Consider the following 26,837-nt stretch of genomic DNA (forward strand, 5'->3'; position numbering starts at 1 on the left):
CTAGCAGAGTAGCTATAGCAAACCCATTTAGAGATGTAAGTTACAATGGACTGAATATGCTGAAATTAATGAGCAAGTTAAAGCTGAACATCCTAGGCCAGCCCACAGTCTGTCACAGCACTCTGGCAAAAGTGAAGCTCTGAAGGTTTCACCTACTCTTGCTAGCAGTGTTTCCTTCAACAGCAGTTTTAACCTCCCACTTGACCTCCTATCAGTGCTTGCTGTTAAACAATTATATGCCAAAAGCCTTATTATGGGTATTCAACTTGTTAATTGGTTAGGAATGTAATATGGTGACCCATAGTTAAAGAAACCTCTGCAGAGCAGAAGTGGATCTCAAACACCAAAACAAGGGAAGGAATTTTACTTAAACACGGAAGTGTGAGAGAAACTCAGCAGCACAGACACACAGCACTCACATAGGCAATTTCCTTCAGTTCTTAGTCTCTTGCATGGCTTCAGAAATTGGTGTATGGCTGAGAGTGTGACATGTTGCTGTCTGGGAACACCATCTTAAAGGCTTATTATTGCTGATATATTGTGCATTTCCACACACAGAACATTTAGTGCTGCAGTTTCAGTAGCAAGCAGTTTTCTTACCAAGCTCTGCCACTTGAGCTACTCAGTGGATACTTCTGTAGTCTTTTCTCAGGTCAGAATTAGTCATTTTCCGGGTAAACCCCTGACACTAATTAAGTTTGCAGAAGTTTTACTTCTGTTTTGCATGTTATATAGAGTCTATAATTACAAAACAGGCAAATGCTGTATATGGCCTACTTGCATGCTCAATAACATTGCTTTTAATAAACTACTCTAAACAAATGAAATCTCTGCCTGGTTTAGTAGCCATACATTTAGTATTTAAAAGCACCAGCGTCACTTTGTTATAATATGAATAAAATTTCAGACATCTGATGTCTACGCTGTGATTTCCTTTTCTTTATATGACTTACGTGACTTAACAGCCAACTTCACAACAGTATATTAATGGAGGATGAGTTAGTCTGAATACTGATTATGTAAACATGACTGATATTCACCAAAGAAAGAGAACCTCTGTCATTTTTTGTTGATCATTTCTGTCATCAACAGTTAAGCTTTTTTTTTTTTTTTTTTTAATAAAGGTCAAAATGCCATTTATCAAGGTTCACTTGATGCTTGTGCTAATTGCTTTAACAGATACAGGGCCTGGGGTGTGGTTATTCATTGGACAGGGGTGAGAGGTGCAGAGCAGTGCAGCTCTCAGCCCTGTGGAGAACAAACGAAAGTTACTCAGTGTTCCCACCCTGGCATGTTTGGTAGTATTTCGCCTCTTAAACCTAGTTAAGCCCATTAAGTTGAAGAAAAGAATTTCTGGTATTCTAAATATACAGCATCAAAATCAAAGCAAATCCTTAATTACACTGGCCTACAAAAAATAAAAATATGATGCCTTAGTTGCAGAGGATGTGTTTCAAGCACTGAAGTCTATGTTTTGATCTTTATTGTTGGTCTCTATGTAGAGACTGACAGAAGCTCATGAAATTTTATCCAACCCAACTGTATCCTAAAAAAAAACTATTTCCTGAAACATTTTTAAGCCTTCCAAGGCAAGTGGAGAAATTTATGTACCTTAACAGAAATGGCCCTTTTCCTGAGCACCAAATGTCTTGAATTAGTGGTACTACTGTTTGCAGAGAGAAAGCAAATGACACTCAGAGAAAGACGTCAGCACCTACAATTTAGATTAAGGCTCTGCACACTTTGACCTGCAGAACTGTACCTTTGAATCTGCCCGTGTTTATGAATAAATTGCAAAGCTCACGAAGCTCTGCAAGTAAGATCGAAACATGCTCACATGCCAGAGATTCATCCTTTCTTCTTCTCTTCTGGTCCCCCAGAAAAGGGCAAAGAATAGCATCCCCTAATATATTTTCATCACAGATTTTTTTTTGTTTAGTTTAGTGCTAATGACATCTTTTAAAGGAAAGATGGAATCAAGGCAGGACATGAGAAGTAACCATATACCAGGGTTTCTTACCATGAGTACTTAAGTCTTCTTAGACTTTCTAGATTAGGAACAAATAAATAAATAAAGCTGTTCAAAAAGCAGAAAATTGCTTTCATGTTAAGAAGGCCATTAATGCCAATTCAACTGTTCTAACTGCGTGGGAAGCCTTACTATACTTGGCTGAGTGAGCTTCATCTTCCTATGACTAAGAACACTGCCAACTTCCTATTATGCCCCTTGCAGAATTCAGGCTGTAAACCTTGGCAAGAAATAAACCAGTAAATACTTGTGATATGCAAAGGAACATTGCTTAATTGTGCAAATAGTACAGTATTTCCCCCAACCCCCCAAAACATTAGAGCTTGATTTCTGGGATCTTCCAGAAAATCCAGTTTATGAGGTGGATGAAGCAGCAAGGCAAAATCAGCAGCTCTAAAGCCAGGTTATTTAAATGACCTTCGAGTACAAACAGCGAATAGCTAAAAAACTACACTAAGCTCCAGGCTGAAGAGGTATTGCTAGGCTGTGAGGCTAAGCTGCCTTCACCACGAAAGGCAGATTATGTCACAGATTTCCCCCCACATTTTCTACCTTTTTCAGAAGCCTTTATTTATTATCCGAAATAGATTATCTTGTAATGCTATCTGTAGGACACAGACCTTAAGAAAAGAAAAAGCCCTCTTTCTTGCTGTTTAGAATGAATACAAATAGTAGGCACATCAGTTACTCAAAAGTCACTGAATCTTCACAATATAAATAATGCAGTTATTTCAGGACTCTTTTGAGTCCTACTTTGTGTACGAATAAAAACACTAGGAAGGATTATTACAACTGTCTGTTGTACAAAAATCTATTTAGTGACTGGTACAATTTTGCACAGCTGATTCTCCCCTAACTGTAAATCTGTGTCTCTACGTGGGCCCTCTAGGACTAGATCCTCCCTAGCAGTTCAGGATGGCAGAGGCATGCACTGCAAAAATAGTGGTTTGGGGATTAACTGCTGCCTCCCTGCTCCTTGCCTCCTTCCCAGGGGACAATAGCCCATGCCCATAGCAAAGGAAAAGCTAAGACACTGCCAAGGGGAGACACACCACTGCAGCCCTGACCCACACACCTATGCCAAACTGGCAGGAAGGAGCAGAGTGACCCTCTCAGTTCCTAGACACTCAGCTCCAAGGCCCAGGCAGAAGCTTATGAAAGCAATAATTCAATAGTCAGATCCTATCCTTTCCACAAGTGGCTTGCTGTGACCATCCAGCTGGCGTAATCCATTGAACCAGCAATTGTGTCCTGAGTTTCGTGGGTATCCGAATGCAGCAGATGACTGCAGATGATGGGGTCTACAGTCACCCGCTGTGGGTACTGGAAGCCTTACCATTCTGTGGCAGACACACACTGCTTCAAGGCTCTTGGATTTCTCAGCAGAAGGGAGATTTCTCCTACACTGAACCTCTGATTACAGTAAGATTACTACATGGGAATACATTGAGTATGTATATTGTACATACTATGTTGGTCTGTGACATGAAGGGAATATATCAAAACCACAAAAGAGCAGAGCAAGAAGTTAAAAAGTTTAACTCAAAGCCACATTAATTGTACTTAGCTTCCCGCCCCACCCCCCCCGCCAAACAAACAAACAAAAAAGCCAAACAAAAAAAACCCCAAACCAACCAACCAACAGACTGGAGTAAAATGTCAGATTTTCAGTCAACAAACTGCTGGTCTAGATCCTTCCTTGGTATGCATCTGGAGGACAGAACTATAACCAACTACATGTTATTCCCTTCACCATGCTCCTTTCAAAAACCACTGTTGCTATCCTCATAAGCAGAATCACAGGGGAGCAATTTGTCAGAGACTCTCAAGTACAGCTCACTCTGACTTAACATCTGTCAGATTCACAGTAGGAAAGAAACACGGAGAGTTAAAAATTACGTTATCAACTTCTTGGAAATTCCAGGTGAAATCTCATGGTCTGCTGCAAGCCAACAGAGCCTTTCCTTGTGAACTAAACGACATCAGCCCTAAAAGCAGGTACCAGAAAATTTTATTCCTGTCACATTAATAGAACAATGTGGGAGCCAAATGGGAAGCTGAGGTGACAGGCTACATCTTCATCTGAGATGCTGACTCAGACTAATGTACCTGATCCCGATATGGTGTTGAGCACAATCTGACCTGTAAGGATGTGACATTAGAGATCTGTTAGAATTTTGTGCTTGTAGTCACTGAAGGGAAGACTGGGCAGAAAACAAATCTGAGTCCATGTGGACCCATATGTTTTTGCATTAAAGGGCAGTGAAAGCAACGTGTTCCTATCACTGATCCAGCTTTTCAGCTTGTAGTTTACAAACCTGGAGAAAAAAAGTGTTTCCATTTTGTAAGATGAGAACTTCATGCATGCAGAACTGTTTTAAGCAGGCTTTTCATACACATTACTGTAGACTTTTCACTTAGCTGTTCTACCTTGAAGTAGGAGAGGTCAAATCCTGATGTCTCTCCCTAAGCATCTCTTCATAATCACTCCCAAATCTCCTGCACAAGGCCTGTTTTCGCAAGAGAATATATTCAACTAATGAGCATTTCCTAGATTACTTGGATCCATTTCACAGGAGTACTGTTCTTTATTTACGTTATTTTGATGCTTTCTTCCCTGAACAATCAACTTCATAATAATGAACGCAAACTTCCTCAGATTTCATCATCTCAAAATAATGTACATGAAGTGATCTGTGCCGTCTTAATAAGACTGTTGCTGTCCTTACATTCTCTGCGGTACATGGGGCACTGGATTTGGTCTCCTGGTTGCAAAAAGTATCTCTATGGCTTGTCTGAAGCTGCTCTGCATTTAAAGCCTTATCCACATCTCATGTGAGATGTACACATCTCACCCACATCTCGTGGATGTCAGCCAGATAGTGTTTCATTAGACATTGACTGAAATCCATAGGCCAGTCCTACTGAAACTAGAGTTTTAGTCATTGTGCTGTTAGCCTAAAGCACTCAGAAGTTTATCCTTCACCATCAGTCAGCAGGCTTCATCCCAACTGTCGTATATGCTATTAAATCACAGCTGCTGCTCTTTTGTATTGAAGATGCAAGAGTTTTATAGGTTACTCCATTTGGTTAAAGCTACCTTATCTCCTTAATGCTTAGCCTCTCACTTTAAAGAGCTAAGAACATGTGTCAGACATAGTAATGTTTTTTTTATATGTCTCAGTTCTTGCGGAACTTTTACCCTTTTCGGGAACTGATGGTCACCTGAAGCCATGGGACTTTTTTCCTGATAGGAATTTTTCTTCATCCCTGTCCAGATACAATCTTTGGCCTGAAGTTAGAAAATTTGGGAAAAGACAGAATTATTTCAATCCCACTTATATTTGCCCATGCAGGGGGTTTCATCTGCTTGTATGGACAGAATAGGAAAAGAAAGTGCCATGAGATATCTTCTTTGGCAACTTGCTGTAGCTGATCCTGCTTAAGCAAAGGGGTTGGACAAGATGATTTTCACAGTTGCCTTTTTCCCTCAACCATTCTGTGACTGAAATAGTCCCCCATAAGCATAAGACTGCAAACAGTTGGAAAGTGACTGTAACTGTAACTACAGAGTTTTCTCAGGCAGTACTTCTCAATTGCAGTATTCCTTCAAATTATTAAAGTGCAGTTATGAAGGGAGTCTACAGTGGGCAGATTTAACTTTATTTGCAAACAAACTACATATGGTATTAAAATATATTTGGAAGCCAGAAATGGGCATTGTGCAGCAAACAGTTAATCCGTAACCATTCAGCATGGCTGCTGTTAAAAGTGGCTCTTCAGAGTATTAACTATAAACGTCACCCATCTGGCAGAGCAACATTCAGCTCATTTGACAGTTCATATTTAAATTTGCTGAAAGTGCTCAAGAAGGTCCCAGTTCTCACGGTCCATCTTTGTGCAAACACTTACAACTACTCCTGTTACATATCCTACTGAATTAAAAAATGCAGGCTGGGAAAAAAAGCCGTCTGATTGACCAGAAAAACTTAAAAAGCCCAAATTCACAGTTGCTAACAAGAATGAAGTTAAACTTAATGAGATGTTTAAATCAATCAGAAAGGTGGAAAGACTTGGTGTCATAACTACATTGGACACAAATAAATAAAACCATGATTAGTCAGTCATTCTCAGAATGGTATCCAGCAATACTAAGTAATTATATGCTGTTTATATAACACTGACATCACACAACATTTTGAAGTCAGTTGGTACCCAATAAACGTTCCTATGTGTCACTGTCCAGGCACATGATAACAAAGAAAGCCCTTTTATGACATTGCAGCACAAATGCAATGGTATTTGATAATTTCTATTTGAACAATGGGAGATTTCCTCATTTGAACACATTTGAGGACAAATTAAAAAATTAAGGATATGATTCTGTGTTAATATAAAACAGAAGATCTGACTAAACCCCAAACTAACCTGAAATTCACAGCTCTGAGTTACAGTCACTGGCATGGTCTCCTTACACCTGAGGTCTGTCCCTGCCCTTTGGTCATAGACTCTCATACTAAATGCAATGCAGCATGATCTATAAAAGTTTCAGGTTTAACGTGGTAAACATTAAAATTCAAATCTCCATTTTCTCCATTTTTTTTACTTCAATTCATGTTCTTTTAACAAAATTTGTAAGTTCATAAAAGCCGTACTGCTATTTTTTCCTTCCCAAACTAGTGCTGTTTAGTGAGTCAGTCAATGCAGACCTCACACTTTTAAGGCTAATTTCAGAGTTTGAGAGCACTAAAAATAAATGCTGAAACGGAATACGCATGCTGAACAACTCACTACATCTTTAACATAGCAAAAGCAACGAAGCTGCAATGTTCGCAATCAGTGCAGTTCCCTGCTAAACAAATACAAAGTTAATACTGTAGTAACATCTGAACAACTTAAATGCATTCATCAGCTTTTTCACTTGATTGCTTTAGGCCTTTATGGACAGCCAGCTGAGCAGACAGGCTTGGCATAAGAGAGCTATCTATCCCTGTATGATTTGTTTAATCACACTTTAAAAGAACAAAACTTGATTAAAAAAATTTAGCAACTATTTTTAAAGCTGTAATGTTCTTTATCTTACAAAAACACGTAAAAGGATACTGATTTCTTTAAAGGCATATTATTATTTTTCTACTGTTATCAGTGTTATTTCTGTACATTCTAAATGGAATCAAAATTCAAAGTAGTACTAGCTGTGCTTGCCACTTAGTTGATATGTCAGTAGGGTTAAGAGCCAAAGAGGACCAGCAGGTCTACATTAGAGATACACACTTTCACTTGCTTAGCTCCAAATCCATTAAATTAGTTTTCCAGAATTGTATCAACTTTGATGACTTCAGCAGTTACTGTCATTGCTTCTTATGATGGCTAGTCATCTATTCTGATGTGAATACGTACCTTATTCCTAATTTGTATCCAATTGGATTTAATTTCTAGCCATTGCTTCTTGAAACAACACTAAATGAAAATCTCTAATATCCCATTCTTTTGGGGAAACTACCTCTTACTTGGTAAATATAACCAGGTTTAGACTGAACTGACCTTCTACGAGCTAGTTTGATCGCTTATTTCAAATAAATTATCTGACAAACATAGCTCTCTTCTTGGCTTACAAATCAATGCAGATTTTTGTTTTCAGAGTTACTCATAAATATTCAATCACGATTTTATGTGAACAAGTAATCTCTGATCTTCTCTCTGCTTCCTGATTGGACAAATGAAGGTTAATGAACAGGAAAAAAAAAAACCTTGTTCACAGAGAAACACTGTGGATACAATCATTACATAGACATTTCTGCAAATAACTGTACTCTTCAAGTGGTGAACAATACTACAGAGAAAGTAAGCTGAAATGGAATTGCTGATCAGAATTTGAATGAATGCTGTGAAAGTAATACAGCTCTTGTAATTACAGAGGAGTTAAATATGCTTTCATGGAGACTGAATTTGGTCCATGAATTCTAAATGAACCAGTAGATGACTTCAATTAATGCAATGCCATAATAAAATTATCAGTAGAACTAAAGAAATTATAAAGTGAATCTTCCATCTATTCTATTAAGTCCCTCCTCTAACAGTTCATAGAGATCATAGAATTATTTGGGTTAGAAAGGACCTTTAGATCAACTAGTTCCAACCTCCCTGCCATGGGCAGGGACACCTGTAGTGGTTTAAACCCAACCACAAATTTCATTCACTCACTCCCCCCCTTCTTGCCCTCCCCCTGCTCCTGGAGGGACAGAGAGGAGAATTGAAAAGAATGCAACTCCCACGGGTTGAGATAAGAACAGTTTAGTAACTAAGGTATAACACAAACCACTGCTGCTACCACCAATAATAATAATGATAAAAGGAAATAACAAGAGGAAAGAATGCAACACCTCAACACCAGCTGACCGATAACTCGCCCCACTCCCCCCAGCCGAGCACCGACCGATACCTCATCCAACCCTGCAGTCCCCCAGCCCTTCCGGGTAAATCCCAGTTACATCCTGGCCATGACGTGCTGTGGTATGGAATACCTCTTTGGTCAGTTTGGGTCAGGTGTCCTGTCTCTGCTTCCTCCTGGCCTCCCCTCCTCCCTGGCAGAGCATGAGGCTCAGAAAGTCCTTGGCCAGACCAAACATTTGAGTAGCAACTAAAAACATCCGCGTTAGCAGTGCTGTTCCCAGGCCAAAAAATCAAAACACAGTACCGCACTAGCTACTAAGGAGAAAAAAAACTGCTACTGCTGAACCCAGGACAACACCTTTCACTATACTGGGCTGCTGCAGGGCCCATCCAACCTGTCGTTGAACACTGCCAGGGATGGGGCATTTACAACTTCTTTAGGCAACCTGTTCCACTGCCTCACCACCCTCACAGTAAAGAATTTCTTCCTAATATCTAACCTAAGCTTCCTGTTTTAAGTGTTTTTTTGTTACCCCTTGCCCTATCACTACAGTCCCTGACAAAGAGTCCCTCCCCAGCACCCTTACAGGTCCCCTTCAGATACGGGAAGGCTGCTATGAGGTCTCCACACAGTCTTCTCTTCTCCAGGCTGAGCAGCCCCAACTTTCTCAGCCTGTCTTCATACGGGAGGTGCTCCAGCCCCCCTATCATCCTTGTGGACTTGCTCCAACAGCTTCATGTCCTTTTTATGTTGAGGACACCAGAACTGCATACATAGTTAATCGTATACTGTCAAGAATTTGAGAATCAAAAAACTGACCTTCAGAAATTTAACTCGGATGAAGTAACGAGAGAGCATAACATCAATCTAAAGAATGTTTAAATTGACAACCGTAAGACAATTACTACAACATTAATCTCCAAGTACTATACGTGTGTTATAGTAACTATGTTGCTTTTATGCTGAGTTTATATTGTAAGCAACAATTGGTTTTAAAAACTGCTGATTGAAATACCCATTTACAATGAGGCCAGATATCTTTAAAATATGGATAACACTAGTAATTGCTACCTAATATGCAACTCTGATCTATTTCAAATTAATGTACTTAGAAAACATGAATTGCTCAAACAGTGTTAGATTATGAGATACTGAAGGAACCCAACAGAGCTGCTTTGTTTCTCCAAAAGCATTAATTAAAAACATATTCCACTCAGCAAAGGAAAGCCCTGTCCTTTTCTGACTGGATCTTGTATTTCTTAGATTAAAATCAGCTGAAGTATGGAAATCTGTTCACCTATTCCACCTGGCAGAGAAAGACTCTTAAGAGAAAATGGAAAGGTTTTTTTGTTTATATTTCTATTTTGGAGGTGTTACTCCCAAAGCCCTTTGGCACCAGCTCACTGGGTATATGTAACAGACTACTGTAAGCCTCTGCTCCTGAACTGAATCAAATATGAAAGGCAGTGCTACCTTTAATCGGCTTAGTGTTCGACATGAAAAGCAGAGAGTCTGAATCCAAGATCTAGTGCCAGACTCACCATCTGAAACCTCAGCAGTATTTCACCTTCATGTTTTCAAATATTTTGATGTTTTAACTTGTTGAAATCCTTTTGGCCAAAACTTTCTGTACAAAAAAATACTATAAAACAGTAAAAAAACAAAGAGCTTTGAAATGTATGTGCCTTTTTATTTCCCAGAGGAGAACAGTTTTGAACTATTGTGTACTATTCCGGCTAACAACTCTGATCTCTTCTAAATTAAAACACTTCACGAAAGCTTGAAATGCTCTGATAATTTTAAATTCTTAGACACTGCAGTTGCTCACAACAGTTTTATCAGTAAGATTTTCAGGGCAGTTTTTTTTTTTACTACAGATACTCTGGGCAAATTACCTTAAAAGAGTGACCTGGGGAGTTCTCACAGGGACTGTCACAAGCTCAGAAGCCACAATCTCAATTTATAAAGCACAAAACAAAAAAATAAATTCAAAAGAAGACATTGATTTTGAACAGCTCTTTTCCTGCATCAACCTCAACTACTTAACAAAACCTTCTGTAATGTACAGCAATACCAACTAACAGCTTAAAACACAAAACCCCCAATCCCTACCAACTCCTGAATACCAACCAACCAGCCAAAATCAGTCAAACAACCCCCCAGCCAAACTGAAAAGGCCCCATTACTGCGAGCTGTGTGGTACAGCAGAGGTGCAATTTATTAATCTTGTGGTTTCTGCATTCTTTGTGCTCCCCAGTGTACTTCTCTGCACACTCCACAGTTTGCTTGCTACTATTTTCTGCTGATATGATACACTATTCTCCTCTGCAGTGATGTGATGAAAGCCAAGTTTACCAGGCCTACATAAGTTACATCAGAATTTTTGCCAGTTGAAGTTTCTATTCTCTCTATGGAAATACTACATTACTAGGCAAAAGCTTTCTAACTGAACGCCTCTGACAGCACTTTCTGAGCTCCCCATGACATTACTTCTCATAAGCATTTGCAATCTTTCCTCCCATGAAAGGCCGATTTATGCTTCTGTATCTTTTCAGCACATCGTGTAACACACGTAAAATTGCACCAGTACTTCTACTGTAAAAATATTAAATAGTACAGGTATCTTAAAAGAACTCTTATCCATTCTCTGAGATGAGCATTTCTCTTTTATTTAGAAGAATGAATGACTGAACAGATACAGCATAGACAACTGTTTTTATTCCTCTTATACTGTGTGGTCAGGGGGTTTAATTGCTTTTTCAAACACACGTCATTTGTGGCGTTAGCCAAGATACTTTTTACTCTTCTGCTGCATCTACTTGGATAAAATAAGCAGTCATTTCTCACTCAGAAAAATGCTTATAGATTAGCAAAATTAATTTAAAATTACCTTTGTTTTCTTAGAGCCTTTGTGGCTCTGAACTACTTGAAAGTAATTCAAGTCCTTAATCATTTTGGTCCTAGGTATTCTTAGCACTCAAAAGAATGGAACTACTTTTTGAATTCTTGCTTCTTAGCTTCAACTCAGGTCTTGGAACTGAACATCAAGATTACTACTTTAGCCAGATCACTGGTTTCAGCTTATAGTAGCATCTTCCTTTTTCATTATTCATGCTCACCATCAGCAGTGATCCTGCACACTAGACAGGAATATAGCTTTCAAAAGCATCTAAGACATTTTTAAATCTTTTAATTCTAGGCCATCCTATCAAAACAAAGAAAAAACTTCTTTGAAACAGATCTGTTTCTCCAAGGGTACATAAGTGCTATATGCTCCCAAATGAGAAAATCAATGCTACTGTTCGGAAAAAAAAAAAAGATTGCTTTTCAACTACTTCATTTCACTATGGTTGGAATTTCAATTCCAAGCAATCAGTTCTCTCAATTGTCACAGGCATGCACAGTGTTCACTGTTTTTACACTACATAGCTTCAAACACAAAGCTAAATAATCAGCAATATCCATTCCATTATTTCCAAATTGAGGGAGGTAGAAGATATTTGCTCTGATCCGATCTAATGCAGCCGTACAGCTTTTTTGTTGGGGGGGGGGGGGTTCTTTGGTATTTTTTTGGGAGTTTTGTGTTTTGAGTTTGTTTGTTTTGTCTTTAATCAGTGCAAGGGAACACAGGAAAGATCTATCCTAGCCCTGAAACCTGAAGAATGGCCTCTTGTGCTCAGTTTTTTTTAATTCAAGTCATAAAATGAAGAGACAGGTTCATCTCTGGTCCTGCTATCATGAAAACCTAAGGTCAGTTGCAAAATCAAGTCAACAAATCACTCACCAGCCTACGCTCAGATGGGCCTAGTGATCAGATTTATACTTTAGAAGCTAAAAATTGAACACCACTGATCTTCACTTGTGAATAGACAACCCTGTTCAGTTTAAGTGAATCTCTCATACCAGGCAATACATACTGAATTTGAAAGAAGTAAGCAATACAGAAGACTGGGCAATGGTCATACTACACAACAGAAAGCCTCTTGGATCAAGCCACAGCAAGTACAGAAATAATTTACTTATAGCAAATGGTTCAGTACACAATTGCTCCAAAACTAGAAATCAGATTAACAGAGTCTCTCTCTGAAACTTTGCACTGAAGTAAATAATGAGAATATGGTAGAAACAAACTTAGGCAAAAATATTTTAAAAAAGAAAATAATACACAATGTGCGATGATACATTATTCACCCACAACATGTCTGCAAGAAGTAAGTGTTGCACCGCTTGTGCACATGTCCAAGGAACGACGAAGGCTTTGGAAATCTTTGAAACACTTCTGTAGCTCCCTGATGCACCCGTCGTACAGTGTAAAGAGGCTGCAGCTTTGAAAAAGTGTTTGCTGGATTTAGCTTCTCAGGCACACATCAGAGAAACTCTCTACCTTGAAAGGAACTACAGAAAACTAACATCAGATTTTGCTGCCATTACAAACAAGGTCACAATTTCTATTAACTTTGCTATGAACAAAATCAGGATTTCTGCACTGAAAGAAATTAACAGAAATATAAATAGTCCCAATAAAATACTCAGCAGGAATGTCTTATATAAGACATTCACGGCATGCAATAGCAAGCAGGCCCTTTATAGAATATGTTTAAAATAAAAATTAGGATTCATTAATGCTTATAACCATCCTTGGGCGGGCATTTCACCAACTGTAACTGCATCTTCTTCTACTTGGGCCCTTACTGAACTCAGCAACCTAGGTTTAAAAAGAAAAAAAAAAGTGCTATTCTATTTCCAGAAGCATCTGCTGTGGAAATACCTCTCTTCCCAGAGAGCATGCTGCATGGGCATAAAGTTAGTTAGGATTAGGCCCAGTGCTTAGGTCATTCCACAAGACTTAGTGATAAAGGCAAAGGAAAACAATGAGCCTGGCTGTGCTCTGTCAGATGCAGCCTCCGGAAGAATGCGAAGAGAAGCACAGACCCCTGCGCAGGGACATGCAGAATAAGGCTGACCAGCTGAGCCATGCTCTTGATGCAGCTGCTTCACTTTGTATCGCTAATGATGTACTCACTGTGGCTGCACCAACAGAGGTATAATGACACTCTCTACTGCATGGTGTGAACTTTCACTGCAAAGTATCTGCACCAAGACCTAACTGGATAGTCTGTACATTTCAGTGCCTGTACAGCGCTCTGTAGGCGTCTGCATACAGAAAATAATCATCGCAAACCAGGTAATTGCTAACTTCAGACCACCACTGCGGTAGCAGGTCCTTCAAAAGAAATAGTACTATGCAGAGCAGGCAGATCAGACTATCTTATACACAGATGTTGAATGTGGCTCATGTTTACCTTGAAGACAAACATGAACATCAGTCCCAAGTCTGCATATGACTTACAGCTGTTAAAACAGGTGCTGTGCTGCTTCTTATTGCTTAAAGTAAGACTCCTGAAAATGCTTATTGCTGACATTCCATCTTCAGGGCAGTGATTTTTTCAAGTTTGATGGGTCTAATCATTAATCACATCAGCAGGCTTTGTTTTGTTCTTCCTTATTCCCTGACAACCACTGAAACATGCTGGTACCAGTGGCTTCTGCTTGTGGGGCCTTCTATTTAACTGTTTTCTTGCACAGAATCTCAGTTTGCAATGCTTGTGTGTTTTACCCACATGCTTAAGAACATGGTCCTACCACTGAACAACAGAAGACCTCTTGTTTTCTGAAATGTATTTCACAGCATTTTCTTAGAATGCTGTATTTTTTGCCTAGAATAATTACAATCTCACTTTAATTTTCAGCTGTAAGGAAAAAAAGAATACGTATTAATCCATAAACCAGCTCAGGATCTGAGCCAGCACAACTACAGGCTGTTCTTAAACTTCAGAAACTCCTTTAAAACTTTTCAGGACAGCAGCACTGAGGTGCTCTGTCAGCAGCACCGTTAAGACCGTCAGGGAAAAGCAGCTGCAGCATTCAGTGTTTTAATGATTTATTCTTTTTAAGCAAACAGAAAGGTGACATGCGAAGCCTGACCTGTGGTAAATGATATAATGACATTTTGTCTATGTCATGGTTGAACCCCAGCTAGCAACTAAGCACCAGGCTGTAGCTTGAGACAGGAACAGTCTGATAATTGAAGTGTTTTGTTTGGTTAAGGAAAAAAAAAAAAAAAAAGAGAAGTAATAAAAAGGAAAGGAGAGACAGAGAAACAAAGCCAAGGAGAGACAAGTGATGCACAGTCAGTACAGGTGCTCACCACCTCCTGACTGATTTCCAGCCCAGACCTGAGCAGCAACCAGTGCCTCCCGGCCAACTCCCCCCAGTTTCTATACTGGGCATGATGTGCTGTGGTATGGAATACCCCTTTGGCTAGTCTGGGTCAGGTGTGCTGTCTCTGCCTCCTCCTGGCTTCTTGTGGCCCTCCTCACTGGCAGAGCATGAGAGACTGAAAAGTTCTTGACCGGAGTAAGCACTGCTCAGCAGCAACTCAATCATTGGTGTGTTACCAGCATTATTCTCAAACTAAAGCCGAAAGACAGCACTGCATCAGCTGCTAGGAGGAAAATGAACTCTATCCCAGCCACAACCAGAACAGTCTATTTTTTGCTTTATAAAATGGTACATAGTGCTGCTTGTTCAGGATACTTCACATACACAAAAGCCACTCCTAGTAAGGCCACTGTTTCTGCTTCAAAATTCCCTTTGATACACTATTGTACATGGGGATATACGTACGGGGGAAATAAGTAAACCGTATAGAAATGTAGAAATGTCCATGCAGGGGAATATAAACCATATAGGGGGGTTGTACAAGGGGATACCAAGTTAAACTGCTTGATTGCTTAACATTTATATCGCTCAGCAAATACCTGTCGTGTTTACCATGCAGTACCAGAGCATCAGCTACTGATAAGGAAAGACAGTTACTTAATTCCTGTAAAAAAAACAGCTTTTACAACTTGGATATTAACCAGACTCCTGAAGACTCCTAGAGAGCATGAACAGCAACTGAAGTTGATAAGTTTGGCGAGCCAGGCAGGAGACGTCTGCTCGACCGCAGGATCGGCTGAGGGGTGGACAGCCTAGGTGTCCCAGGCCGCTTGCCTGGAGGAGCTCCGCTTCTTGCCCGCTCACTGCAGGGACAGATGATGACCTGCGCCGGCTGTGGAAAACGGTATGCTTGAGATTTATATTGGTAATTTTGGGGGTCTGTAAGTCGTACGCTTGACCCGGGGCTGCTGGTAAGGCGCGCAGAGACGTCTGGCACACAGCGTAGTTTCCCCTGGGTAAGTAGGGCTTGCAAGCAGAAGGGATTCACTGACTGATAGAGCTGCTGCTAGCAATCCTGAGAGTGGATCGGGTGAGCCCAGGGATTCGTTTGCCGATAGAGCGGCTGTTTGTATTGAACGAATCCTAAAAGCTCGAGGGGTAAAGGAGCCCGCCGACAGAGCGGCCGAACATCAATCGAGCTCCAGAATCCACCTGGTGGTAAGAAATTCAATGTGAATGCGTGGTGTGGCTGTGTGGGATCCCGAGTGTAAGTCTGTGTAATTGAGACGTAGCATAGCTATGAAGCGAGTGTGGAGTCCCGAGCCGTGGTTCCATATCCTCCGCGAGGAGAGCGGCTGGAGACGGACGAAGTGTTTATGTTGTCTGTCCTGTCTTCGTCTTGCATGTTATAACCATTAAGCTGCTACAAGGTGGGGAGGAGTAGAATTACCATTTCCTCAGTAAATAACACTGTGACAGAAAACACCCACTAAAATTCCTAAGAAATTTTTCAAACATCCCAAAAGGGCTAGGGAGGAAGATAAAATTTGTGTAAGTTATTAAAAGTCTAAGGGGAAGAATTCAACAAGAATGGGGACAGGCCAGAGCAAAGAAATCTTGAAAAAGAGTCCCTTGGGCTGTATCTTGGCTCATTGGGAAAAATCGCAGGCTCTGGGGGAACCGAAAATAGGGAACTTTAAATATTGCAATCAATGGTGGCCATTATATAAATTAGAAGATGGAGTAAAATGGCCACTAAATGGAACCTTAGACTATAACACTATGTTACAACTAATGCTATTTCTAAGAAGGGAAAGAAAATGGGACGAAGTCTCATATGCAGACATGTTTTTCACTCTCCAAAACCACCCAGAGTGTCAGAGAGCATGCGGAATGATACCGCCCCAGGGCCCCCTTGTTCTAGCCATGGAAAAGGAAATGGGGGACACTAAAATTAAACTCAAACGTTGCTGTTCCTCCTGCGACACTGCTCAGCGGTGCCCTGGACAAGAAAAGGTTCAGCATCAAGATATAGAGCAAGAATTAATAGGTATCTTTAAACCTCCACCAAAAAGAAAAGAAAGTGTGAGTTCGGAAAGTTTGGAAACTCCTCCCAAAACCCCAGTATCCTCCCGAACCTGACAAAAACAAGTCCTCCAGGCACCACTTCGGGAAGCAGAGGGAAACCACAGTGTTGATAAAAGTTCCCTTCACTACATCAGACTTAGAAGCCTGGAAAAAAGTAGCCAGAGATTATCGTAACGATCCAGTCAATGTTACAAAATACTTGCAGTTTCTAGTGAGACAGCATTACCCAGACTGGAATGACATACAGCTACTATTAGAAGCAATGACGGAAACAGAAAAACAGCTAATTCTGAAAACAGCAGGTGATTTGGCTGAGGGCTATTATAGGGCTAGACAACAATATGTTAAGGAATTCTTCCCACTGCGGGACCCTAAATGGGATCCTAACCGATCAGCCGAGCAAGAAAGACTGCAGGTATATCAAGATTGGATCGTTAAGGGGGTGGAACGAGCCATTCCAAAAAGCATAAACTGGTCAGCACTATATGCTGTAAAACAAGGTCCTTCAGAATCACCTTCCAAATTCTTAGATTGGCTCAGAGATGCAATGCGTCGACACACACCATTAGATCCTAATTCAGAAGTAGGGATACAACAACTTGTATCTTTGTTTCTGGGCCAGTCCACTGAGGACATCAGAAGAAACTGCAAAAGTTGCGCCCAACAGAAGGAACGAATCTAGAAGTATTATTAGACGAAGCCTGGAGAGTGTTCAGCAATCGAGAATAAGGATATAAACAGGGAATGCGGAGATTAGTAGCAGTTGTAGAAGGGAATAGAAGACAAAGATGAAAACCACCGTTAGGGAGACAACAATGTGCCCTGTGCCGAAAATTTGAACATTGGAAAAATGAATGTCCAAGAAACAGAGAAAATCAAAATGAATGTACAAAAACCGAAGAAAAGCAAAATCACCAACATAAAACAATCAAAAAGGGGGTAGTGGCAGACATAAATGATCGATGGAGACCGGGGGAATCTTCCCTAGTGGATCCACTGGTTATAGTAAAGCTAGGGGATAGAAAGGAGGAAGTTGAGTTTCTAATAGATACAGGAGCAACTTATTCAATTTTAAATAAGGCACTGATACCTGTAGGGGAAGAATGTATCACTGTAAAAGGGGCAACTGGCCAAAGTGAAAAGGCATATTTTTGTAAACCTTTAAAATATCAACTGGGGAAACAATGGGGCATTCATAAATTTTTATATATGCCCAACTCCCCGAAAGCTCTCCTTGGGAGAGATTTATTAGAACAATCGGAAGCAACTATTACCTTCAAGGAAGGCAAGATCACCTTAAAGGTAAATGACCAGCAATACATAGAAATGTTAAGCTTAGTTCTAATCACACATCAGGCTGAGGAGAAATTAGGAGATATATTGGACCAGGTATTTCCAGGAGTATGGGCTGCAAATATACCTGGAAAAGCCAAAAATGCGATCCCAATACAGGTTAAACTTAAGGAAGGAAAACAGCCAGCCAGAGTCAAACAATATTCTTTAAAAAAGGAAGATAGAGAAGGAATCCGTCCAATTATTGAAAACTTCCTACAACTGGGGTTATTAAAGGAGTGCCAATCCAACTTCAACACCCCTATTTTACCTGTTCGCAAACCTGATGGATCATATCGAATAGTACAAGATTTGCGGGCAGTTAACAAAATAACTGAAGATTTTTACCCTGTGGTAGCAAACCCACACACTCTACTGACATGTTTAACACCGGAGCTAACCTGGTTTACCATTTTAGATTTGAAGGATGCTTTCTTTTTCCTCCCTCTCCATGAAGCCAGCCAGAAAATCTTTGCATTCGAATGGGAGAATCCCAAGAGTGGATGCAAAACTCAGCTCACATGGACAGTGTTGCCTCAAGGGTTTAAAAATAGTCCCACCCTGTTTGGAGAACAACTTGCCAAGGATTTAGAATCCTGGGAACCCCCACCAAAGGAAGGAAAATTATTAAAGTACGTGGATGACATCTTAATTGCTACCCAAACAGAAGAGGCTTGTATAGCCTGGACAGTAAGCCTTTTAAACTTTTTGGGACTTCAGGGATACAGGGTATCCAAGAAAAAGGCTCAAATAGTGAAGCAAAAGGTAATTTACCTGGGTTACGAAATCAGTGCTGGACAGCGGACTCTCGGACAAGATCGTAAAGAAGCAATATGCCAAACCCCAAAACCCCAGACAGTAAAAGAACTGTGAACCTTCCTGGGAATGATAGGATGGTGTAGATTGTGGATCTATAACTATGGATTGTTTGTAAAACCTCTATATGCACTCACAGTTGATGAAAAAAGAGAGATTCAGTGGACAAAAGAGGCCACACAAGCCTTCCACCAACAAAAAGTGCTCTCACGTCAGCTCCAGCTCTAGGACTTCCAGACGTGAGTAAACCATTCTTTCTATTCTCCCACGAAAGACACGGAGTTGCATTGGGAATACTAGCACAAAACTTAGGTCCATATCGACAGGCATATCGATGGTCGGTTGCTTATTTTTCCAAACAGTTAGACGTGGCAGCTAAAGGATGGCCAGGGTGCCTTAGAGCTGTGGCAGCAGTCGTGTTAAATATTCAAGAAGCACGCAAATTCACTTTAGGCCAGAAAATAACAGTACTAGTATCCCACACAGTGTCTGCCGTGCTGGAAGTGAAGGGTGGACATTGGCTTTCTCCTCAAGGATTCCTGAAATATCAGGCCATAATGGTGGAACAAGACGATGTTGAGATAGTGGTAACTAACATTGTCAATCCAGCTTCTTCCCTTAGCAGAAACGAAGGAGAACCTGTACACCATGATTGCCTACACCATTGAAGCCACATACTCCAGCTGCCCAGACCTAAAGGATATTCCTCTGGACGACACAGAAACCTGGTTTACTGACAGAAGCAGCTACGTCGTGAGTGGAAAACGACACACCGGATATGCGGTCACCACTTGCAAAGAGGTAATAGAATCCGGACCATTACCTATAAATACCTCTGCACAGAAAGCAGAACTAATTGCTCTAACTAGAGCTTTGGAACTGGCAAAAGGAAAAAGCATAAACATTTACAGAGACTCAAGGTAATGCTTTTGGAGTCGTGCATGCACATGGTGCCATTTGGAAAGAGAGAGGACTATTGAATTCACAAGGAAAGAACATTAAACACTCACAAGAAATATTGAGACTTTTGGAAGCAGACCAGTTACCTGAGAAAAGTGGTAATTATGCACATCAAGGCACACCAGAAAGTGAACTCAGAATTAGAGGAAGGAAACAAGCTGGTGGACAGAGAGGCAAAAGAAGAGGCAAAGGGTGAGGCAATAACTGAGGGGGCATTAATCCCCGATGGAAAAATTTCTCTGGAAGGTAAACCAAACTATAATAAAGAAGATAAAAAATTAATTAAGGATCTAGATGGATTAAGCCCTTTCAAAATGCTATATGGGAGACCATACGGAACCCAACAAGGAACGTCTCCCCAAGTGGGAGAAGAAACTTAAGTACATATATAACGGAACTAGAAAAACAACTTAGAAAAATTGAAAAACATGTGGCTGGAACTCGAAGCAGGGGATTGGATAGCCCAGTACATAATATCCAACCAGGAGACTATGTATACATAAAATCTTTTAAAACCTACAGGACACAATGATCTTGAGCCGAGGTGGAAAGGGCCAGGTGTTACTACTTTCACTGCCATCAAAGTAAAAGGACAGAACACTTGGATACATCATACTCGAGCTAAGAAAGCTCCAAAAATTCCTTGGAAGGCAATCCAGATGCAAAATGAACTAAAACTGAAACTAGTTCGTGAAAAATAATATTACAGGTTATCTTCATGGTGGACACCCTCAATACCCTTGATTGGATATGTCCTACATGCAATGATTGCGTTCCTTGGGCTTCGATACAGTGTGATAAATGTAATAGAAATATTTGGATTTGAGCATCAAAAATCTTCTTAGGCTGCTATACGTGTGCAATAGAAGCACCCCAAACAGCATATGAGCTAACACAATTATTAATAAGACTTGGCCGTGAAACAGAGGAGGACATTTTAAAGGTCATAAAAACTCGAATTATACACACAATTTCGTGAAGCAGCAGAAGAAATCACTATAATACGGTTAGCGTGTTCTAAATTTAAGGGAAAATTAGAAAGAAGATGATTATAATTGTGGGAATAATCATGACTTTCGTAACTACCCAAAGCCTCGATAAAGGATTACCATTACTAGGCACAGGTACAAATGTTTGGCTCACATGGGCCAACAAGACAGGAGTTACTGATTTCTGTTTAACACTCACACAGGCGGGAAATCCATTTCAAACATGCCTGATTGGAGTTCCCTATTTGAATCCTTCTGATTTTCATGGATGGGTTAGAGATGATTCGGTCTTAAACGCAACTATAGTAAACACTAAAATTCTTGGAACCTAATGGACAGCCACCTCCTCCCAAGTAGGTGGAATCATAAGAGGATTAAACCACTCAACCATCCCTGTACAAGAACTTAAGACTTCTCGGGTCTGATCAGAGTAATCAAAGTTGTATAACCTTTAACTCTTGGTCAGATGGAACCCCAGATACTAAAGTAACCAGTGTAAAAGAATGGTATCATAATGTCACCTTGCACTGTTTAGGATTCTCTCCCTCTCTACCTTATAGAAGCATCATCCCCAAGGCTTTACCCCTGGGATATTTCTTAATATGTGGGGATCGAGCTTGGCCAGGAATACCTTCAAAACCATATGGGGGCCCATGCTATTTGGGGAAACTATCTTTATTTGCAGCTTCAAAGAAACACATGATTCAGGATCTTAGAAACAGCCTCCAGAGAAGGAAAAGATCCGCAGAGCAATTAAGCCCTAATTGTGATCCCACTTTAAGAACTTGGAATCACACAGCAAGGTTCCTAAGAGCATTATTCTTACCAAATTTAGCAGCTGGAAAAGCACTGGCAGATACACATCACCTTGCATGTTGGGCAGCAAAACAAATGAACATAACCTCAGACATAATATCATCACTCGCTACAGATGTAGACAGTGTACAACACGCATCACTACAAAACAGGGCCGCCGTAGATTTTCTACTATTAGCCCATGGACATGGATGTGAAGACTTTGAAGGCATGTGCTGTATGAGCCTATCTGATCATTCAGAATCAATCCATACTAAATTACATGAACTACAGGAAAATAGGAAGAAATTGACAGTTGTAAGGGGACTAGATGGATGGCTAAACAGATTTGGAATTACAGGATGGCTCAAAGACTTGATCAAACAAGGAATTTGGATCCTGATTCTAGTTCTTTTTATCCTAATGATTATACCATGTTTAATACAATATGTTTCAAAATTATTTTACAGCTCAATAGATGGAACATGGATATCTCTTAAATAAGAAGTAAAAGAATTTACTTAGTTGATAGAAAAGGGGGGAATGATACACTACTGTACAAGGGGATATATGTAGGGGGGAAATAAGTAAACCGTACAGAAACATAGAAATGTCCATACAGGGGAATATAAACCCTATAGGGGGGGTTGTACAAGGGGATACCAAGTTAAGCTGCTTGATTGCTTAACATTTATATCGCTCAGCAAATACCTGTCATGCTTACCATGCAGTACCAGAGCATCAGCTACTGATAAGGAAAGACACGTACTTAATTCACGTAAAAAACCCAGCTTTTACAACTTGGATATTAACCAGACTCCTGAAGACTCCTAGAGAGCATGCGCAGCAACTAAAGGTGAAAAGTTTAGACCGAGGAAGACTCACTTCATCCTGAAACCCCTGCCCAACGACCACCAAGAGGCACTGCACACGCGCAAAGGACTTTTTGCTCATTATAATATGAAGAGGGAATAGGACATAAATATGTATAGAAGTCTTGAGTAACCTAATGCATATGAATAACTTTAGAGGATAAATGTAAAGGGAAGACGCCACTGAGATGCGCATGTCTTTGGAGGAGCCATTCCCCCATGCGCCTCAGCTGAATAAACACATACCTACTTTACAACATTAATGTTGTGAAGTTAATCCGTGTATCACCTTAACACTCATTCTAACAAAGCACACAATTCTTCTCCCAGCTTTCCTGGCACTGACAATTGTCCAATACAATGTAAATTTCGTTAGGCACAGGAATCTAAAGAAAATTTTTAACACTGTAACAGACATTAAAATTAAATATCTTGACAGAGATGTTCATATTTGTAATGTTTCAATAACCTGAAAATCACACAAACTTTACCCTAGAGATGTTTAAATAATTAAACTGACAAGTTTCTTCCTTTTTCCCCCCAAATTATTTGCAAAGCAATTTTAATGATTTTGATAATTGTCTGCTGAACATTTATGAATTGTTCCCTCCCCTGGGTTTTGCAGTTTGGACTAATAACTATACACTGTACTTTTTTACTGGAATATAACCATCCTTCAGTGACAGCCATTTTTAGTCATATAGATTTTGGTTACAAATTAAGAAATATCTGTGTATGAACAAGCACCATGCTAATACCTTTGACTGAAGAAAAAATAGTTTTTACAAAAATATATATGAGTAACATTTTAAAAGGAGCACTCCTGAATCATACAAAGAGTTTTTAGAAGTTCACTGGAGTTTTTGTTAACTGCTGTTTCCAGTACTTCACACACTGTGCTTAGAATAGAACATCAGGCTTTCAGGTCAGAGTCTCACACAGTGTAAATGGCATAGCTCTGCTTGTTGGCCTGACTACACTGCCTTCAGCAGAGATGCAATAATTCGTACCAGATAGGGCTGTAGTCATTGGTTTCTGAGTGTCAGCTCTGCAGTTTCTTGCAAGAATATGAAAGGACATTAACAGGTGTCCCTTCTCACCTGCATTTCTTTTCTAGTAATTCTCCGAATCGAATCTTCTGACCCCAGTCCTCAATTTGAATTCCTCAAAATCTAACTGGTTTGTATTGACTTTCACATCCCTGGAGAAGCTTTGTGTTTTAGCTGCTTATAAATTTAGAAATATATGAGCCAGAAGCTATTGAACAAGGGAACACAGAACTGCCCATTATGCCCTCAATCACAAGCACTTTTCAAGGTAAATCTGTACTTAATATATCAATTCATTGACTGATGGTACTTCTTTATTATACAATAGGTAAAAAGTCTATAATAATGTGGTACTCCATTCTCTGCAAAGAATCTTACGAATTATCACTCACGAGTAGTTTTAATGCAAGTGACACGCTGTCATCAGTCTGCCTTCAAGATTACAGGCCTAGTTAAACAGCAGACTTAAAAATCATCCAGGATCAGGCGATTCCCAGAGCTAGTAAGAGAATGCAGTCAGGCCTGGGGCATGTACTTACTGCCACTACAAGTAACAACCTTTTCCATGCAAAACGGGGTGCTGCTGGAAATGGATGTTTAAGGCCATTGTAGCTCTGTTGAATTGTAGCTCTGTTTCAGTAAGCTCCAGAATTAAAACAGTACCTTTATCCTTGTATGCATAAGCCACTTAAAAAAAACAAAACCCCCACAACCTCACAAGAGGTTATGTACTGCTTTGCCACTACTGTTCTTCTGTCTTCCCTTCTTTTCTTTATATTTATCTCCTCTTGCTTTCTCCCCTACTGCCAGTCCACCTGATCTCCAAATTTTGCTGTTTCCCTCTATCATTCCACTGAAGGGAGCTGCTTCCTCAACACCCCCACCTGTCTCCAGTTGTTCTCTTTGACTGAGAACAATTGAGGACTCTTGTGCTTTGCCTCTGAGCTGTTCTCATGCAGTTAAAGTAACATGATTTCTACCACCACTGAACACTGTACCCATTTTAGCTGTTAAGTATTTTACCAAGTTGCATTTACTATGTTAACTTTTTTAATAGATGCAGAAGTCAGTTTTGTTCAGCTACTCTGAGGAGCAGCAGAAGAGGCTTGATATGACAGGATAAGACATACTCTAAAAGCCCCTTCCAAATGGTTGGCCATCAGCACATCAAAGGTACCAAACCTACCTTATGGCCTTGATATCAAGCACATCATGCCCTGTAGCCATGGTGGCAATGAGAAGTAACGAGCAGATGCTCAGGTGTGGTAGTGATGTTCCCACTGATGAGTCTAGGGAGTTGTGCCAACATACAGTATGTTGCTGCATGGATGAGAGTAGTAACAACAGTATAGATTTTGGACTGGTAGTGACTAAAGGCAGAAATGAAGGATGTGAACCAATATACTCCAGCAGCAAAATCTGGAGAGGATGAGCAACTTAGAAAGTTATGCTCGTTGAACTGAATTTCATTATGAAGCTACATATGATGTTCCTGATACTGTCTGCAAAAAATAGAGTGTGGATTTTTAATGTCCACTATGCACTTCCCTTTCTGTTGACTTCAGTGGTTTCTTTCGTGCATAAAACATGCTAAAAGGAAACAGTGGCGATGCGTACACTTATATTACTTGATGTCAAACACCTCATCTAAGCTATTTCCCACACAAAGACATGAAAATCCAATACCACCTGTAAGAGGTTAGTGAGAAATAAAGGAAGTTACCTGATTTGGAAGAGAGGCTACAGCAGTAACTAAAACCAGTAACTTAAACTGCATATGAGGGAATGGTTCCTGGCAGCCAGACATACTAATGCACATCTAGATTCAATTGTGCAAAGCCCTCCATATGGCAGCTCTAAAACCATACATGATAAACTGCAAGAGTAAAACTTTGCACCAGAGCTAAGAACAGCATTACCAAAATCCTCAGTCAACCCTTTGACATACAGTCCTGAATCAGGGGACTCATCTTTTTAACTAATCTGTTTTGATAGAGATGGCCAGGTGGGCAAAAGAATCCTCTATACATAGCATTTCACCACTACTAGAATAGAATTAGCATCTCACCAATATCTTTTGTGGATACTGGCAAGTTCAGTAAGATTCAAAGGAATATTTATTCAAATATTTCCAGTATGCTAGAGGAAAAATAAATGGCTGCAGCTCTGTTTAAGCAAGAGATGCAATAGGTGCAGTGGAAATCTCATAGAAGTATGCCATATAATGTTTGTTAGTGCTTTTCCTGTTAATACAATAATCCTTTACATAGAGAAAGTTTACTCCTCTTTTAAAGAAAGCTCTCACACATTATCTTGCCCATATATAGGACTTTTGGGGGTTTGTTTTTAACATCATTAGCTACAAAATTACATATATAGTAATGGGAAGGAGACACAAACATTGTAATTATGAAAGGAACAGAATCTTGTCAAGGAAAATTTTCCTTGTCTTTTTTCCCTCTGTTGTTTATTTGCCATCTCATTTATACAGAACCTCTGCTGACATTCCAAGGTAGTTCTTTATCTGGTGTATACTGAACTGTGCTAATTGAAGTGACTTTTTGTTGTTGCTGTTGTTGTTTGTCTCAACTATAATTAAAATTTCTAATTGGAATTTACACCCATGCCTGCAGTGTGTTGTTATCACAGATGAGATGCTAGAAGAGAGTTATGGTGCCCTCCCAGAAGATGAAGAATAATGACTCTGGCTCACGGGTGAATTGCACAGTTCCTTAGTAAAGAATGAGGACTAATGTAAAAACCTCCTGGAGGCAAACAGTGGTTACCACATAATTATGTGACAAATAAACCACAACCCATGCAGTAAGCAAGTCTGATGGATGGGATTTTCAGACATTTTTGTCTTCATCATTCATAACTCAAGCACTACTAGTGATCAATATTAAAAGCCCTCAGTGAAGGAAGCCAACACAGAATGCAGTTGCAGCATGTGTAACTTGGCAAGAAGTACACAGTCATATCTGCATTTCACCAAACCCAGCTCACTTGGAGATCCAGGTAGAGAAGACAAGACTACTTTGTTGCTCTGTGCTTATTTCTGAGATATTACGATTCATTTATTGTATAGTCAAATCATGTAACTGACAATTCCATGGGCAAAGCCACATTCCATAACTTAGGTGGAGAATTAATAGGGTCCTTTCGAGAAAGCAAATACAAAAGGTAGCCAGAGCAAAAATAGTGATTCACACTGGAGGGATTTTACAGTTTCTCCAATCACTCCGAAAAATACATCTATTTCCTTTCTGTCATTTTTGCTTATGTTACTTT

At 40.0% G+C, this 26,837-nt stretch overlaps 1 protein-coding gene across 12 annotated transcripts in view; it reads right to left on the reverse strand.

Annotated features, from left to right (window-relative positions):
- The window catches only part of GALNT18 (polypeptide N-acetylgalactosaminyltransferase 18), a 261,201-nt gene that overhangs the window by 47,221 nt on the left and 187,143 nt on the right, over positions 1-26,837 (reverse strand). The window contains exon 11 of one of the 12 annotated variants that reach the window (XM_065683062.1): positions 10,969-12,818. The exons of the other annotated variants lie outside the window; for them this stretch is intronic. Within the exon in view, the coding sequence (XP_065539134.1) occupies positions 12,804-12,818 (15 nt within the window). The 3' untranslated portion in view covers positions 10,969-12,803. Of the gene's footprint in view, positions 1-10,968; positions 12,819-26,837 lie in introns of those variants that run through there. 12 annotated transcript variants of the gene reach the window in all.

The sequence above is a fragment of the Lathamus discolor genome, chromosome 6 (assembly GCF_037157495.1).
Source record: "Lathamus discolor isolate bLatDis1 chromosome 6, bLatDis1.hap1, whole genome shotgun sequence".
NCBI lineage: Eukaryota > Metazoa > Chordata > Aves > Psittaciformes > Psittacidae > Lathamus > Lathamus discolor.